Source organism: Bombina bombina, chromosome 1 (assembly GCF_027579735.1).
Source record: "Bombina bombina isolate aBomBom1 chromosome 1, aBomBom1.pri, whole genome shotgun sequence".
NCBI classification, from domain to species: domain Eukaryota; kingdom Metazoa; phylum Chordata; class Amphibia; order Anura; family Bombinatoridae; genus Bombina; species Bombina bombina.
The window spans coordinates 924,038,592-924,053,456 of NC_069499.1; the positions used below are offsets into that span (position 1 = coordinate 924,038,592).

At 43.9% G+C, this 14,865-nt stretch overlaps 1 protein-coding gene across 3 annotated transcripts in view; it reads left to right on the top strand.

Annotated features, from left to right (window-relative positions):
* ANKRD11 (ankyrin repeat domain containing 11) overlaps positions 1 to 14,865 on the top strand; it is a 1,020,931-nt gene that overhangs the window by 494,080 nt on the left and 511,986 nt on the right. For all 3 annotated transcript variants that reach the window (XM_053690514.1, XM_053691658.1, XM_053691096.1), the window contains exon 4: positions 3,867 to 4,005. In XM_053690514.1, coding sequence (XP_053546489.1) covers positions 3,867 to 4,005 — 139 coding nt within the window. The remainder of the gene's footprint in view (positions 1 to 3,866; positions 4,006 to 14,865) is intronic.

The following is a 14,865-nucleotide window of genomic DNA, read 5'->3' on the forward strand; positions in this document are numbered from 1 at the left end:
AATCTTTTTCAAATTTTTGATATAAGACTCAATTTGTGTAGTTAAGGTTGCCCCACAAGAAAAACAAACATTTAACCCTTTATTGTGAAAACCGAATCGATAATCCGGAAAAAAACACCCCCAGCACCTCGCCACAGCCCTGCTGTGGCGCCTACCTGCCCTCAGGGATTGGAAAAATGGGAATAAAGCTTCGATTTGGCCCAATACATCCACAAGGGCCCTCTGGAGTTGGAGCTTGCTGCTTGCTTAGTAAATACAACTGCGCATCGGTGGCGCGAAAATAGGCCCCGCCCATCTCACTCAATGTTTTGTAGGCCTAAATGAACCGCACCAGAGCGTTTCCAAACTAGCCATGTGGGTTATGAGACCCAAAAAATAAGCCAAGTGTACCCTCAATAAAGTTGCCAAAAAACGTTATTGCCCAAAAAACGTTAACAGCACTCCCAGTTCACAAAACGTTTGCCCACAAACATTCAAAACTCAGTGTCAACCATTTTTAAATTAGCCCCTTATGCAAGCTTAGTAATACCCTTCTATAACTCTTAGGATTACTGCTTACCCTTACCCTCGTGGGGATACTGTCAGCCTTTCTGAAATACCACAGTTTCTCCAGAAAAAAAGACTGAACATACCTCACTGCTATATAGCATGACAATGTTCCTCACACTGAAGTTTCTTGTACCCCTCAGCCTCTGTGGGAACTGTTCTGGATCTTAGTGACAAATGCTAAGATCATCAGCCTCCAGACAGAAGTCTTCATCCATATGCTGCCTGAGAGTAAATAGTACACACTGGTACCATTTAAAATAAAAAACTCTTGCTTAAAGAAATTAAAAACTAACATTTTATCACCTCTTTCACTTTACCCTTCCTAGTACTTAGAGTAGGCAAAGAGAATGACTGGGGGGTGGAGCTAAGGGAGGAGCTATATAGACAGCTCTGCTGTGGTGCTCTTTGCCACTTCCTGTTAGCAGGAGGATAATATCCTACAAGTAAAGGATGAATCCGTGGACTCGTCGTACCTTATAGAAGACATCTTATAGGTTAGTGTTTTCTAGAAATTTCTAGTAGCTCTTCCTTGTCTCTGTAGTTTTTGATCTTAATTATGATTTCCCTGGGTGATACTGAGTCCGGTGGCCGAGGGCGCAGTGCTCTATGGGCTCTGTCCCCGGGAATTTCTTCTGTAGAGGTGTTGCCCCTTTAAGTGTTTAAATATATGATAAAACCGATTTGGGCACACTGTGAATGCGTACATTTTTCCTGCGACTCCAGGTATTTTGTTGTGAATGGAGTCTAGGGATGTATTATAGGAATCTACTTTTGACTGTAATTGGTCGGATTCTTCTCTCATGTGGTCTCTTATCTTAGATTTAGGGTGGAAGCACTCTAAGTGCATTCATATCTTGTTTAAGATCTATGAGTTCCTCTCTTATGCATGCTCTGACAATATCTGCTATATCCTGCTTGGATGGCAGTGAAGAGAGGATCGCTGCTGGTATTTAAAGAATGTTAGTTGTAGTGGGGTCTCTGGTGTTTGTGGGTGATTGACTATTGTCCTCCCTGGATGGTAAATTTTGCACTAGTGTTGGAGAAGCTTGTTCTTGCTGGTTTAAATGAGGTCATCATTTGACTTTTAGTAATACGTGGTTTTGTGCTTTTATCTTGCTTGAGACCTTTTTTGGTGACCATGGTGAATAAGGCTTCTGTGAAGCTGCAGTGCAGATGAAATAAGATAATTTGTGCAGCATGTTTAATCAGGCGGCCTGGTGTTGTATTCTGATAGTGCTGAAGTCAGAAACTACAGTTAAGTGACAGTTCTCATCACTCTCAACAAAGATAAATGGGATATTTTTCAGCTTTATGTACCATGAGATCCTTTCTTGTTGTGAGCAAGACAGGCAGTTATATATTTCTCCCTGATTCCAGGTTATAACAAAGTCCCAGCAACCCTATACACAGTAAGGGATAGTTATGCCTACTTTACTGCATGTATAGGTGCAGGATTGTATCTAGGCTCTTGTTTAAATTATAATCTCTGTTGCAGCCTGCGTTCAGGTGAGGCCCCCAATAGGTTTGTAATAATGATCGTGACTTGCTCTTTATCTTGAGCACTGTATGTCCCTGTGCAATTTGTGGCTTGCTGTGATTACCTTGACGATCAGTGATGAGGAGGGGAGCAAGAGGGATCAGCTGCGTAGTTAAGATGGCACCGTGAGCTTAGGCCTGATTGACAGGATTCCCCTGCTGGCGATCTCCTTTCAGCTCTTCAAAGGTGCCATAACCTCAGTCGATGATTTAGAAGCGCCGCGATAGGTGATGCAATCGAGTATTGCTTTACCCTGGTGTGCATTCTCAGTGGTGCGTTGCGGCGGTGACTCAGAGGGCCTACAAGATGGCGATTGCTTCTGTGCAGCAGCCTGGTTGTTTTCCTTCAAGCGGTCGTCGGGGTTATTTCACAGCCCATCAGTTGGTCTCCAGTTGTTTAGGGAGACTGTAGAGGCAAATACCCGCGATTATGTTTGGGGTAAGTGCTCCATATCCCTTCAGGTAGCGGCCATTATAGCAGTGCAGTGGATTTACGCAACATCTCTGCTGCTGCCAGCTCCGCGCCCACCCCCCCAACTGAGTTACCTTTTATTTGCTTATGTAAAATAGCTTCTATACCAAAAAATACTGCAGTAATAGCAGACAAAATCTTGTTAAGTAAAAAGCATCTGAAGAAATTAGGTCTCCCTTTTGGAGGTGGGAGAGAGCCCTGCTCATTTTAAATTGTGGTCCTTCATCAGCTTTATGCACAATGGACTAATATCTGCTGTATGTCTGAGTTGAATAGACTGTTACTTTTAAAACGTCTTGCTAGCTGAGCACTAGTTTGTATGTGTCTGTCTATATCAGGGTGGATTTGATTTAAATCATGATTTAACCCCTTAAGCCAAATTGACTTATCTACTACGTCAACCCCCCCCCCCCCCTCATTTTATGGGGATTTTGTGGACTTTGCTGCTTGTGTATAGTTCCATGATGGTGAGAATCTCTTGCCTTGCTTTATCTTTCCTCCTTTTTCAATTTCCTCCATCTGTATGTATTGCTGAGGTTTCAGGGTAGTGTGGGGGACAGTCTACACCAGAATTTTTATTGTTTTAAAATATAGATAATCCCTTTATTAGCCATTCCCCAGTTTTGCATAACCAACACAGTTATATTTATATACTTTTTACCTCTGTGATTATCTTGTATCTAAGCTTCTGCAAACTGCCCCTTTATTTCAGTTCTTTTGACAGACTTGCAGTTTAACCAATCAGTGCTGGCTCCCAGGTAACTTCACGTGCATGAGCACAGTGTTATCTATATGAAACACAAGAACTAACACCCTCTAGTGGTGAAAAACTGTTAAAATGCATTCTGAAAAGAGGTGGCCTTCAAGGTCTATGAAATTAGCATATGAACCTCCTAGTCTAAGCTTTCAACTAAGAATACCAAGAGAACAAAGCAAAATTGGTGATAAAAGTAAATTGGAAAATTGTTTAAAATGACATGCCTTATCTGAATCATGAGTTTATTTTGGACTAGACTGTCCCTTTAAATCTTGTAAAGTATATTTGGGGGTGTCTCTTGCTTCCTACTAGTGGTCAATAGGGTAATTACCCATACTTGATGACTTGTGGAACATGCTATCATGAAATAAATTAATTGTTATCAGGTAATCATAAATAATGTCTTGCTTGTGTTTAAAAACTGTTGTGAAATTAAGATGAAATTATGCCATAAGTGGCTTATCTTTTATAGTTACAGCAATGAAGATTGTTTTGTGCCGCAGTTAGTTGCTTTTGCTCTGGACTATTATTAATTGTAGGTTTCTTTTCTAGGATAAAGAGAAAGCTTCTATAACTAAGACTCCCAAATTGGAACGTAGTGATGGAGCTAAAGAGGTGAAAGAGAAAACAACTAAACGAAAATTGCCTTTCTCGGTTGGAACAAATGGAGATCAAAAAGACTCAGATACAGGTAAAGATCACAACTTACTTTAGTTTGCACACTTTTATAAGCAGCATTGGGTTGCTTCGTTGGCACATTCATAATTTTGAACTACTGCATTATCATTTTTATTATTGAGCTATGATGTGATAAAACTTATTTGTGTACAGAAAGACCTATTTTCTTAATAAATGGAGAGTCAACAGCTGCATTCATTACTTTTTGGAATTCAGAACCTGGCCACCAGGAGGAGGCAGAGACACCCCAGCCAAAAGCTTAAATATTCCTCCCACTTCCCTCATCCCCCAGTCATTCTTTGCCTTTCGTCCCAGGAGGTTGGCAGAAGTTTTCAATAGTCTCTTATTGAGGGTAGTACTCTTTGGCATGGGACTCTAGTTTTAAGTAGTCCTGTCAGCCTCTCAGTGAGAGCATTGATGAAAGTTAGAGTCCGGAGATGCAGGGAGAGTCTTTATGCGAAACCATCCCGAATCATATTAACAGCTCCATAAGCAATCAGCGTTGACGAGTTTCGCTGCCTGCTTTTTTCTTTCAAGTCCATGGCAGAGGCAACGCTACTATCTGTCACACTTGAAGGGTCGTGTTCCTGTTCCACGGCGTAGATTCCGGTAAGATCGTTTCATTTTACTTTCATCATGGATGTATTGTAATTTTGACTGTTTATCCGAGAGGGGCTACAACCTTTTCGGGGATAACTTTAACATAGGGTCTCAGTGAGGCTCCTTTTTGTATCTAGAAATCAAGGGTTAATATCTCCTGAGGGGGATTATTCTACGGGGGGTTTATAATGTTTATGTGATTCTGTCTGCTACTGTGTAGTGTTGCTTCGACTCATGGCTATTTTGGAACATAACGGCCTATGTCTAGTGACGCAGGCCTTTTCGGTCAGGTGCTTTTGCATGGTCTGCACGGTTTTCCTTGTGACCCCATTTCCGTTTTCTTGACCGCGTGGCGACGGAGAAATCCTAGTCCGCTGGTGTCTGGTTCTCTGGAGGCGGCAGTGCCCCAGTTATGGAGGACTCTTGGAGACGGATGTCTCTGATTCAGACTCTACTTCTTGTGAAGAATATGAATTGTCCCAGGTGATTAATGCCCATCAGTTAAGTTCCGAATGCTGTTTTAGAGTGCTCTGTTCCTCGGGATCGTGAAATCTGGTGCGCACTGAGCCATCCATCTCTGGGGATTCTATTTCTCACAAGACGAGTTCCCTACCATCAAATCTTACTACGCATGCAGGTAACCCAAATGCTACTTATCCTTTCTAGGGAGTGTGGCCTGTTCCCACCGGAGGTTACGACATGTTACGCATGGCCGTATCTTTGGTGCTGGCGCATATGCACCTCCCGGGAGTGTGCGTACGATATTGTCTGGTTTTAGTTAACTGGGGCTAGTGGGATCGCCTGGTCCAGTTCAGCCTTTCCGGGGGAGAGACTGCCCCTGAGGCCTCAGGGGGGTCAACCTTCGGGGTCGGTGTTTCTTTTGTCCCGGCGGAGGTATGTTGCGCCTTTCGTTATAGAATCGTGTCCTACTAAGGCACGTTTTTGGCATTGCTGGAGGATCCCACTCTTAATGGGTCTGGGGATTCTCAGTCTTACTCTTCGACTGGCTTGCATACATAGACATAACGGGATGAAGTAATCTTCTTATATTCTTTGTTATTTGTGTATCCTTTTCCAGTTCTAAGCTTGGAAGTCTCTGACCCCTGTTGGGCTGGTCCTGCGAGTCTGTCTGTTCTTCCTTTGCGATAACCTACGGGTTGCCTTACGTTTTATTTTCATCAGGTAAGGATGATTTTTATTTGGTTTAAAGCTCATGTTGTGGTGTGATGTTTTCTTCGGGAACTTTCCTCTCTGGAATAGATACTAACGATTTTGTGGTTGCTCTGTTTATAAAGGTCTATCTGACTGACTGTTCTTTATCCCTCCATCATTGGGGGGAGACTCTGTGGCCTTGACAGTGCTGGGGCCCTTGGTTTCAGGCTGGTCCTGACTGGGTACAAATCCTTCTTTCTTTGAGGCCTATTTCAGACACGTGGCACCTTTTTATGTCCGGTGAGGGCGCCTAGTGATCACAATATGATTTGTGTGATTGTCTTGTTTTACAAGCTTCAGCTAGCATCCTGAGAGGACTTGAGTGTCTGTGGTTGCTTAGGGGCATGGGGGATTGGTTCAGTCCTCATTCGCCTTTCTAGTGGGCTGGGACTCCAGTGAGATTGACGGCGACATGCTCAGTCGTTTATGAATTTTTCGGGAAATAGGGTGTTCCTTGCAGCTGTGGGTTGGAGACATGGAGGACTTAGGTCCTTCATACCGCCGTTCTTACGGTTTTGCCTCTCATGGTTTCTTTGGAAGTTTCCTTTTAGGACTTGTTCCTTTTAGAGGTTCTCTTCCTTTGGGTTGAGACTTTCTGAACTTCGTCTGGCTTTTCTGGCGGCTTTGGCCGCTTAATTAGAAAGTGAAGGCTGTGAGGCTCTGTCTAGCCTTTCTACTCTGAGTGATGACTATGTTCTCTTTCATTTCCCATAGTGCTTCCCTTGGGGTCTTTGGGCTCTAGAGAAATTGTATGACTTTGTCGTGGCCTAGTACCTTGCTGGGGGGGGGGTGTTCTCTTCCCTTTGGGCTGGGAATTACGAGTGAGTCCTGTCCTCCTCTCATCCCCTGTGAGGTCTGATTGTTTCAGACAGGGTATCTTGTGTTCCCTGAGGGTGTTGTTCGTTCTAGGATGATTCTGGGTCCCGGAGTTCTTGTCTTAGATTCCTTTTTTGATGTCTGGAGTCTTATAATCCGGTGGACTGGTTCGGGACGACCCAGTTTTTTTCAGGGACCCTATGTTGCGACATAGGGGCTAGCTCATTGGGCTTGCAAGCATGTAGGTCAGAGTTCTCATCCACCTACAGGTACTGGTTATAAACTTTTAAGGCCTGACCTTGTCCTTCGGACGGAGTGTGCTCCTCTATGGGGAGTTTTTTTCTCTGTTGGGTCAACAGTGGTGTCTGGATGATTTTTCATTCGGTCCATGTTTTGATCATACTATGGCTTCATGTCTTGTGGACATGTACGCTGTTCTTATCCGTTTACTTCCCTTTGGAGGGGATAGTTTATCTTCCTTATGAGTTGGGGTTTCCTCTCTGGATAGAGGGTCTTTGTCCTGCCCTATTTGTTGGAGGTTGGATCAGGTGGCTTATTTCTGTAAGGGGCAGCATCTGCTGCTTTGTGGACTCTTTCTCCAACATTGGTGTGTCCGGTCCACGGCGTCATCCATAACTTGTGGGAATATTCTCCTCCCCAACAGAAAATGGCAAAGAGCACAGCAAAAGCTGTCCATATAGTCCCTCCCAGGCTCTGCCCCCCCCCAGTCATTCTCTTTGCCGCTCTGAACAAGTAGCATCTCCACGGAGATGGTGAAGAGTATGTGGTGTTTAGTTTTAGTTTTTATTCTACTATCAAGAGCTTATTTTAAAATAGTGCTGGTATGTACTATTTACTCTGAAACAGAAAAAGATGAAGAGTTCTGTTTGTGAGAGGAGTATGATTTTAGCAGCAGTAACTAAAATCGATTGCTGTTCCCACACAGGACTGTTGAGATGAGATAACTTCAGTTGGGGGGAGCAGTTGGCAGACTTTTCTGCTTAAGGTATGACTAGCCACATTTCTAACAAGACTGTGTAATGCTGGAAGGCTGTCATTTTTCCCCTCATGGGGACCGGTAAGCCATTTTCTTAGTCTCAAACAGAATAAAGGGCTTAATATGGGCTATAAAACTGGTAGACACTTTTATGGGCTAGATCGATTGCTTTATTGAGGCATTTTATACAGTTTGATGTTGAAATTCACACTTTATATCTTTGGGGAACGTTTTTTTTTTACGTCAGGCACTGGTTTAGACACCTTCCCAGTCAGGAAGGGCCTTCTCTGTAGTAGGCAGAGCCTCATTTTCACTCCATTACTGCGCAGTTACTTTTGAGAGCAGTACATGCAGCTGCATGTGTGTGGGTCTGGAATTAGTTGAAAAGGTTCCTAGAAGGCTTCATTTGGTATCGTATACTCCCCTGGGTTTGGTGAAGTCGCAGCAAAGGCTGGGGCTGGGACTGTAAGGGGGTTAAAACTGTAAACGGCTCCGGTTTCCACATTTTAAGGGTTAACAGCCTGAAATTTGGGGTGCAATGCTTTGAATGCTTTAAGACACTGTGGTGAAAATTTGGTTAAGATTGAATAATTCCTTCATAGTTTTTCACGTATTCAGTAATAAAGTGTGCCCTGTTTAAAATTTAAAGAGACAGTAACGGTTTTGTTTTAAAACGGTTTTTGTACTTTATTGACAAGTTTAAGCCTGTTTAACATGTCTGTGCCTTCAGATAGACTATGTTCTGTATGTATGGAAACCAATGTGTCTCCCCCTGCAAATGTGTGATAATTGTGCCATAGCGTCCAAACAAAGTAAGGACAGTACTGCCACAGATAGTAAAGTTGCCCAAGATGATTCATCAGATGAAGGGAGTAGACATAGTTCTACATCATCTCCTTCTGTGTCTACACCAGTTTTGCCCACGCAGAAGACCCCTAGTACTTCTTGCGCGCCAATGCTTGTTACTATGCAACAATTGACGGCAGTAATGGATAACTCCATAGCAAATATTTTATCCAAAATGCCTGCATTTCAGAGAAAGCACGATTGCTCTGTTCTAAACACTGTAGAGCAGGAGGGCGCTGATGATAATTTTTCTGTCATACCCTCACACCAATCTGAAGTGGCAATGAGGGAGGTTTTGTCAGATGGGGAAATTTCTGATTCAGGAAGAATTTCTCAGCAGGCAGAACCTGATGTTGTGACATTTAAATTTAAATTAGAGTATCTCCGCGCACTGCTTAAGGAGGTGCTATCTACTCTGGATGATTGTGACAGTCTGGTCATCCCAGAAAAATTGTGCAAGATGGACAAGTTCCTAGAGGTCCCGGTGCATCCTGACGCTTTTCCAATACCCAAGCGGGTGGCGGACATAGTGAATAAGGAGTGGGAGAAGCCAGGCATACCTTTTGTCCCCCCTCCTATATTTAAGAAATTATTTCCTATGGTCGACCCCAGAAAGGACTTATGGCAAACAGTTCCTAAGGTCGAGGGGGCGGTTTCTACACTAGCCAAACGCACGACCATTCCTATTGAGGACAATTGTGCTTTCAAAGATCCTATGGATAAAAAATTGGAGGGTTTGCTTAAAAAGATTTTTGTACAGCAAGGTTACCTCCTTCGACCTATTTCGTGTATTATTCCTGTCACTACAACAGCCTGGTTCTGGTTCAAGGAACTAGAAAAGTCGCTCAGTAGAGAGACTCCGTATGAGGAGGTTATGGACAGAATTCATGCACTTAAGTTAGCTAATTCCTTTTTTTTAGATGCCGCTTTGCAGTTAGTGAGATTAGCGGCAAAAAATTCAGGGTTTGCAATTGTGGCGCGCAGAGCGCTCTGGCTAAAGTCTTGGTCAGCGGATGTATCTTCCAAGACAAAATTGCTTAATATCCCTTTCAAAGGTAAGACCCTCTTTGGGCCAGAATTGAAAGAGATTATTTCAGACATCACTGGGGGTAGGGGCCATGCCCTCCCACAAGATAGGCCTTTCAAGGCTAAGAATAAGTCCAATTTTCGTTCCTTTCGCAATTTCAGGAACGGACCGGTCTCCAACTCTGCAGCCTCTAGACAAGAGGGTAATGCTTCCCAGACTAAACCAGCTTGGAAACCGATGCAAGGCTGGAACAAGGGTAAGCAGGCCAAGAAACCTGCTGCTGCTACCAAAACAGCATGAAGGGGTAGCCCCCGATCCGGGACCGGATCTAGTAGGGGGCAGACTCTCTCTCTTTGCTCAGGCTTGGGCAAGAGATGTTCAGGATCCCTGGGCACTAGAAATAGTCTCTCAGGGTTATCTTCTAGAATTCAAGGAACTACCCCCAAGGGGAAGGTTCCACATGTCTCGCTTATCTTCAGACCAAATAAAGATACAGACATTCTTACATTGTGTAGAAAACCTGTTAAAAATGGGAGTGATACACCCAGTTCCAACTGTGGAACAAGGTCTGGGGTTTTACTCAAATCTGTTTGTAGTTCCCAAAAAAGAGGGAACTTTCAGACCAATTCTGGATTTAAAAATTCTAAACAAATTTCTCAGAGTGCCATTGTTCAAAATGGAAACTATTCGAACGATTTTACCTACAATCCAGGAGGGTCAATTTATGACTACCGTGGAACTAAAGGATGCGTATCTACTTATTCCTATCCACAAAGATCATCATCAGTTCCTAAGGTTCGCCTTTCTGGACAAACATTACCAGTTCGTGGCTCTCCCATTCGGACTAGCCACTGCTCCAAGGATTTTCACAAAGGTGCTCGGGTCCCTTCTAGCGGTTCTAAGACCAAGGGGCATTGCAGTGGCACCTTACTTGGACGACATCCTAATTCAAGCGTCGTCTCTTTCAAAAGCAAAGGCTCACACAGACATTGTTCTAGCCTTTCTCAGATCTCACGGGTGGAAGGTGAACATAGAAAAAAGTTCCCTGTCTCCGTCGACAAGAGTCCCTTTCTTGGGGACAATAATAGATTCTTTAGAAATGAAGATTTTCCTGACAGATGTCAGAAAGTCAAAGCTTTTAAACGCTTGCCAAGTTCTTCACTCTGTTCTACGGCCTTTCATAGCTCAGTGCATGGAAGTAGTAGGGTTGATGGTTGCAGCAATGGACATCGTTCCTTTTGCGCGAATTCATCTAAGACCATTACAACTGTGCATGCTCAAACAGTGGAATGGGGACTATACAGACTTGTCTCCGATGATTCAAGTAGATCAGAAGACCAGAGACTCACTCCGTTGGTGGCTGACCCAGGATCACCTGTCCCAGGGAATGAGCTTCCGCAGACCAGAGTGGGTCATCGTCACGACCGACGCCAGTCTAGTGGGCTGGGGTGCGGTCTGGGATTCCCTGAAAGCTCAGGGTCTATGGTCCCGGGAAGAGTCTCTTCTCCCGATAAACATTCTGGAACTGAGAGCGATATTCAATGCTCTCCGGGCTTGGCCTCAACTAGCAAAGGCCAGATTCATAAGATTCTAATCAGACAACATGACGACTGTTGCTTACATCAACCATCAGGGGGGAACAAGGAGTTCTCTGGCGATGAGAGAGGTGACCAAAATCATCAAATGGGCGGAGGATCACTCCTGCCACCTATCTGCGATCCACATCCCAGGAGTAGACAACTGGGAGGCGGATTATCTGAGTCGTCAGACTTTCCATCCGGGGGAGTGGGAACTCCACCCGGAGGTGTTTGCCCAGTTGACCCAATTATGGGGCATTCCAGACATGGATCTGATGGCGTCTCGTCAGAACTTCAAGGTTCCTTGCTACGGGTCCAGATCCAGGGATCCCAAGGCGACTCTAGTGGATGCATTAGTAGCGCCTTGGGCCTTCAACCTAGCTTATGCGTTTCCACCGTTCCCTCTCATTCCCAGGCTGGTAGCCAGGATCAAACAGGAGAAGGCCTCGGTGATTTTGATAGCTCCTGCGTGGCCACGCAGGACTTGGTATGCAGACCTGGTGAATGCCATCGGCTCCACCATGGAAGCTACCTTTGAGACAGGATCTTCTAGTACAAGGTCCATTCGAACATCTAAATCTGGTTTCTCTCCAGCTGACGGCTTGGAAATGGAACTCTTGATTTTATCTAAGCATGGGTTTTCGGATTCTGTGATAGATACTCTGGTACAAGCCAGAAAACCTGTGATTAGAAAGATTTACCATAAAATATGGAAAAGATATATCTGTTGGTGTGAATCCAAGGGATTTTCATGGAGTAAGATTAAAATTCCTAGGATCCTTTCTTTTCTCCAAGAAGGTTTGGATAAGGGATTGTCAGCGAGTTCTCTAAAAGGACAGATTTCTGCTTTATCTGTCTTGTTACACAAACGACTAGCAGCTGTGCCAGATGTTCAAGCTTTTGTTCAGGCTTTGGTCAGGATCAAGCCTGTTTACAGACCTTTGACTCCTCCCTGGAGTCTAAATCTGGTTCTTTCAGTTCTTCAAGGGTTCCGTTTGAACCCTTATATTCCATAGATATCAAGTTGTTATCTTGAAAAGTTCTGTTTTTGGTTGCTATTTCTTCTGCTAGAAGATTTTCTGAATTATCTGCTCTGCAGTGTAATCCGCCCTATCTGGTGTTCCATTCAGATAAGGTTGTTTTGCATACTAAACCTGGTTTCCTTCCAAAGGTTGTTTCCAACAAGAATATTAACCAGGAAATAGTTGTGCCTTCTTTGTGCCCGAATCCAGTTTCAAAGAAGGAACGTTTGTTACACAATTTAGATGTAGTTCGTGCTTTAAAGTTCTATTTAGAAGCAACAAAGGATTTCAGACAAACGTCTTCTCTGTTTGTCGTTTATTCTGGCAAGAGGAGAGGTCAAAAAGCTACTGCTACCTCTCTTTCCTTTTGGCTGAAAAGCATCATCCGATTGGCTTATGAGACTGCCGGACGGCAGCCTCCCGAACGAATCACAGCTCACTCTACTAGGGCTGTGGCTTCCACATGGGCCTTTAAGAACGAGGCTTCTGTTGATCAGATATGTAAGGCAGCGACTTGGTCTTCTCTGCACACTTTTGCCAAATTCTACAAATTTGATACTTTTGCTTCTTCGGAGGCTATTTTTGGGAGAAAGGTTTTGCAAGCCGTGGTGCCTTATGTTTAGGTAACCTGATTTGCTCCCTCCCTTCATCCATGTCCTAAAGCTTTGGTATTGGTTCCCACAAGTTATGGATGACGCCGTGGACTGCAAACACCAATGTTGGAGAAAACAGTATTTATGCTTACCTGATAAATTACTTTCTCCAACGGTGTGTCCGGTCCACGGCCCGCCCTGGTTTTTTAATCAGGTTTGATAAATTTCTTTCTTTAACTACAGTCACCACGGCACCCTATAGTTTCTCCTTTTTTTCTCCTGTCCGTCGGTCGAATGACTGGGGGGGCGGAGCCTGGGAGGGACTATATGGACAGCTTTTGCTGTGCTCTGCCATTTCCTGTTGGGGAGGAGAATATTCCCACAAGTTATGGATGACGCCGTGGACCGGACACACCGTTGGAGAAAGTAATTTATCAGGTAAGCATAAATTCTGTTTTTCCACCTGTTGGAAATTGATCTTTCTACGTAGAGACTGTCTAAGAGTTGTGACAGGTCTTCCTAAGGATCTATTGCTTTTCTCTGTTCCAGGTCCTAGGGGGTTCTCCTTTTGAGTTCCTTAGTTTGAAGGAGCTGATTGAGTTTGCACCCAAGCTCTGTTGGAGTGGGTGAGTCCCACCTTTTTTTTTTTTTCCATTCCTTGGGGGCTTGTGGTTGGGGTATTTCTGTCCCCCTGTCTATCAGACATGTCTGTCGCTTGGGCTGGTGTTGGAGCAGGATCTGGGATCTGTTGCTCTGCTATTTCGTCCTTGGAGCATTCGAGGTACAGTAAAGCCTTTTTGAGGTTTATCCTTTCTCCACATTCAAGATTTATAGTAAGGACTGGCGGCTTTTAGAAAGTCTGCGACGTTATCCGCTGGTTAGTGGATACTTAGCAATCTGAAGGATCCTATCTTCAGCTGCTTTCTTCTTGCCCTGCAAGTATTTAAGTTTCAGAGTCATTTTAGATGACTGCAGCAGGCAGTGTTTTTGCTTCAGGTGTTGTTCGTCAGACCTATCTGAGCTTCCTGCACGAGGTTTCGTTCTGAATATTTCGGTATTCTGAGATGCCTTTTTGCGACTTGGGGACCTTTGTCTTCAGTTGCTTTCTAGAGTGCGGTTGTACTGTGTTATCGGATGATCCGCTCTCTGTTTAAGACTCCCAGCCTTATCCCGTGGTTTCTGTATTTCTGGGGTCTTGGTGTTGCCTTATAACAATCAAGAGTTTGTTATTTTTAAATAGTGCCGGTTTGTACTATTTACTCTGTGGCAGAAAGTGATGAAGATTTCTGCTGAGAGGAAAACGATTTCTCCAACATAGGTGTGTCCGGTCCACGGCGTCATCCTTACTTGTGGGAATATTCTCCTCCCCAACAGGAAATGGCAAAGAGCCCAGCAAAGCTGGTCACATGATCCCTCCTAGGCTCCGCCTTCCCCAGTCATTCTCTTTGCCGTTGTACAGGCAACATCTCCACGGAGATGGCTTAGAGTTTTTTAGTGTTTAACTGTAGTTTTTATTATTCAATCAAGAGTTTGTTATTTTAAAATAGTGCTGGTATGTACTATTTACTCTGAAACAGAAAAGAGATGAAGATTTCTGTTTGTAAGAGGAAAATGATTTTAGCAACCGTTACTAAAATCGATGGCTGTTTCCACACAGGACTGTTGAGAGGAATTAACTTCAGTTGGGGGAACAGTGAGCAGACTTTTGCTGCTTGAGGTATGACACATTCTAACAAGACGATGTAATGCTGGAAGCTGTCATTTTCCCTATGGGATCCGGTAAGCCATTTTTATTACAGAAAGAAAAAAAAGGGCTTCACAAGGGCTTTTTAAGACTGTAGACATTTTCTGGGCTAAATCGATTTATATATAAACATATTTTATTCTCCATAGCCTTGAGGAATTATTTTAATCTTGGGAATTATGTAAAATAACCGGCAGGCACTGTATTGGACACCTTATTCTCTAGGGGCTTTCCCTAATCATAGGCAGAGTCTCATTTTCGCGCCTGTATTGCGCACTTGTTTTTGAGAAGCATGACATGCAGATGCATGTGTGAGGAGCTCTGATACATAGAAAAGACTTTATGAAGGCGTCATTTGGTATCGTATTCCCCTTTGGGCTTGGTTGGGTCTCAGCAAAGCAGATACCAGGGACTGTAAAGGGGTTAAATATAAAAACGG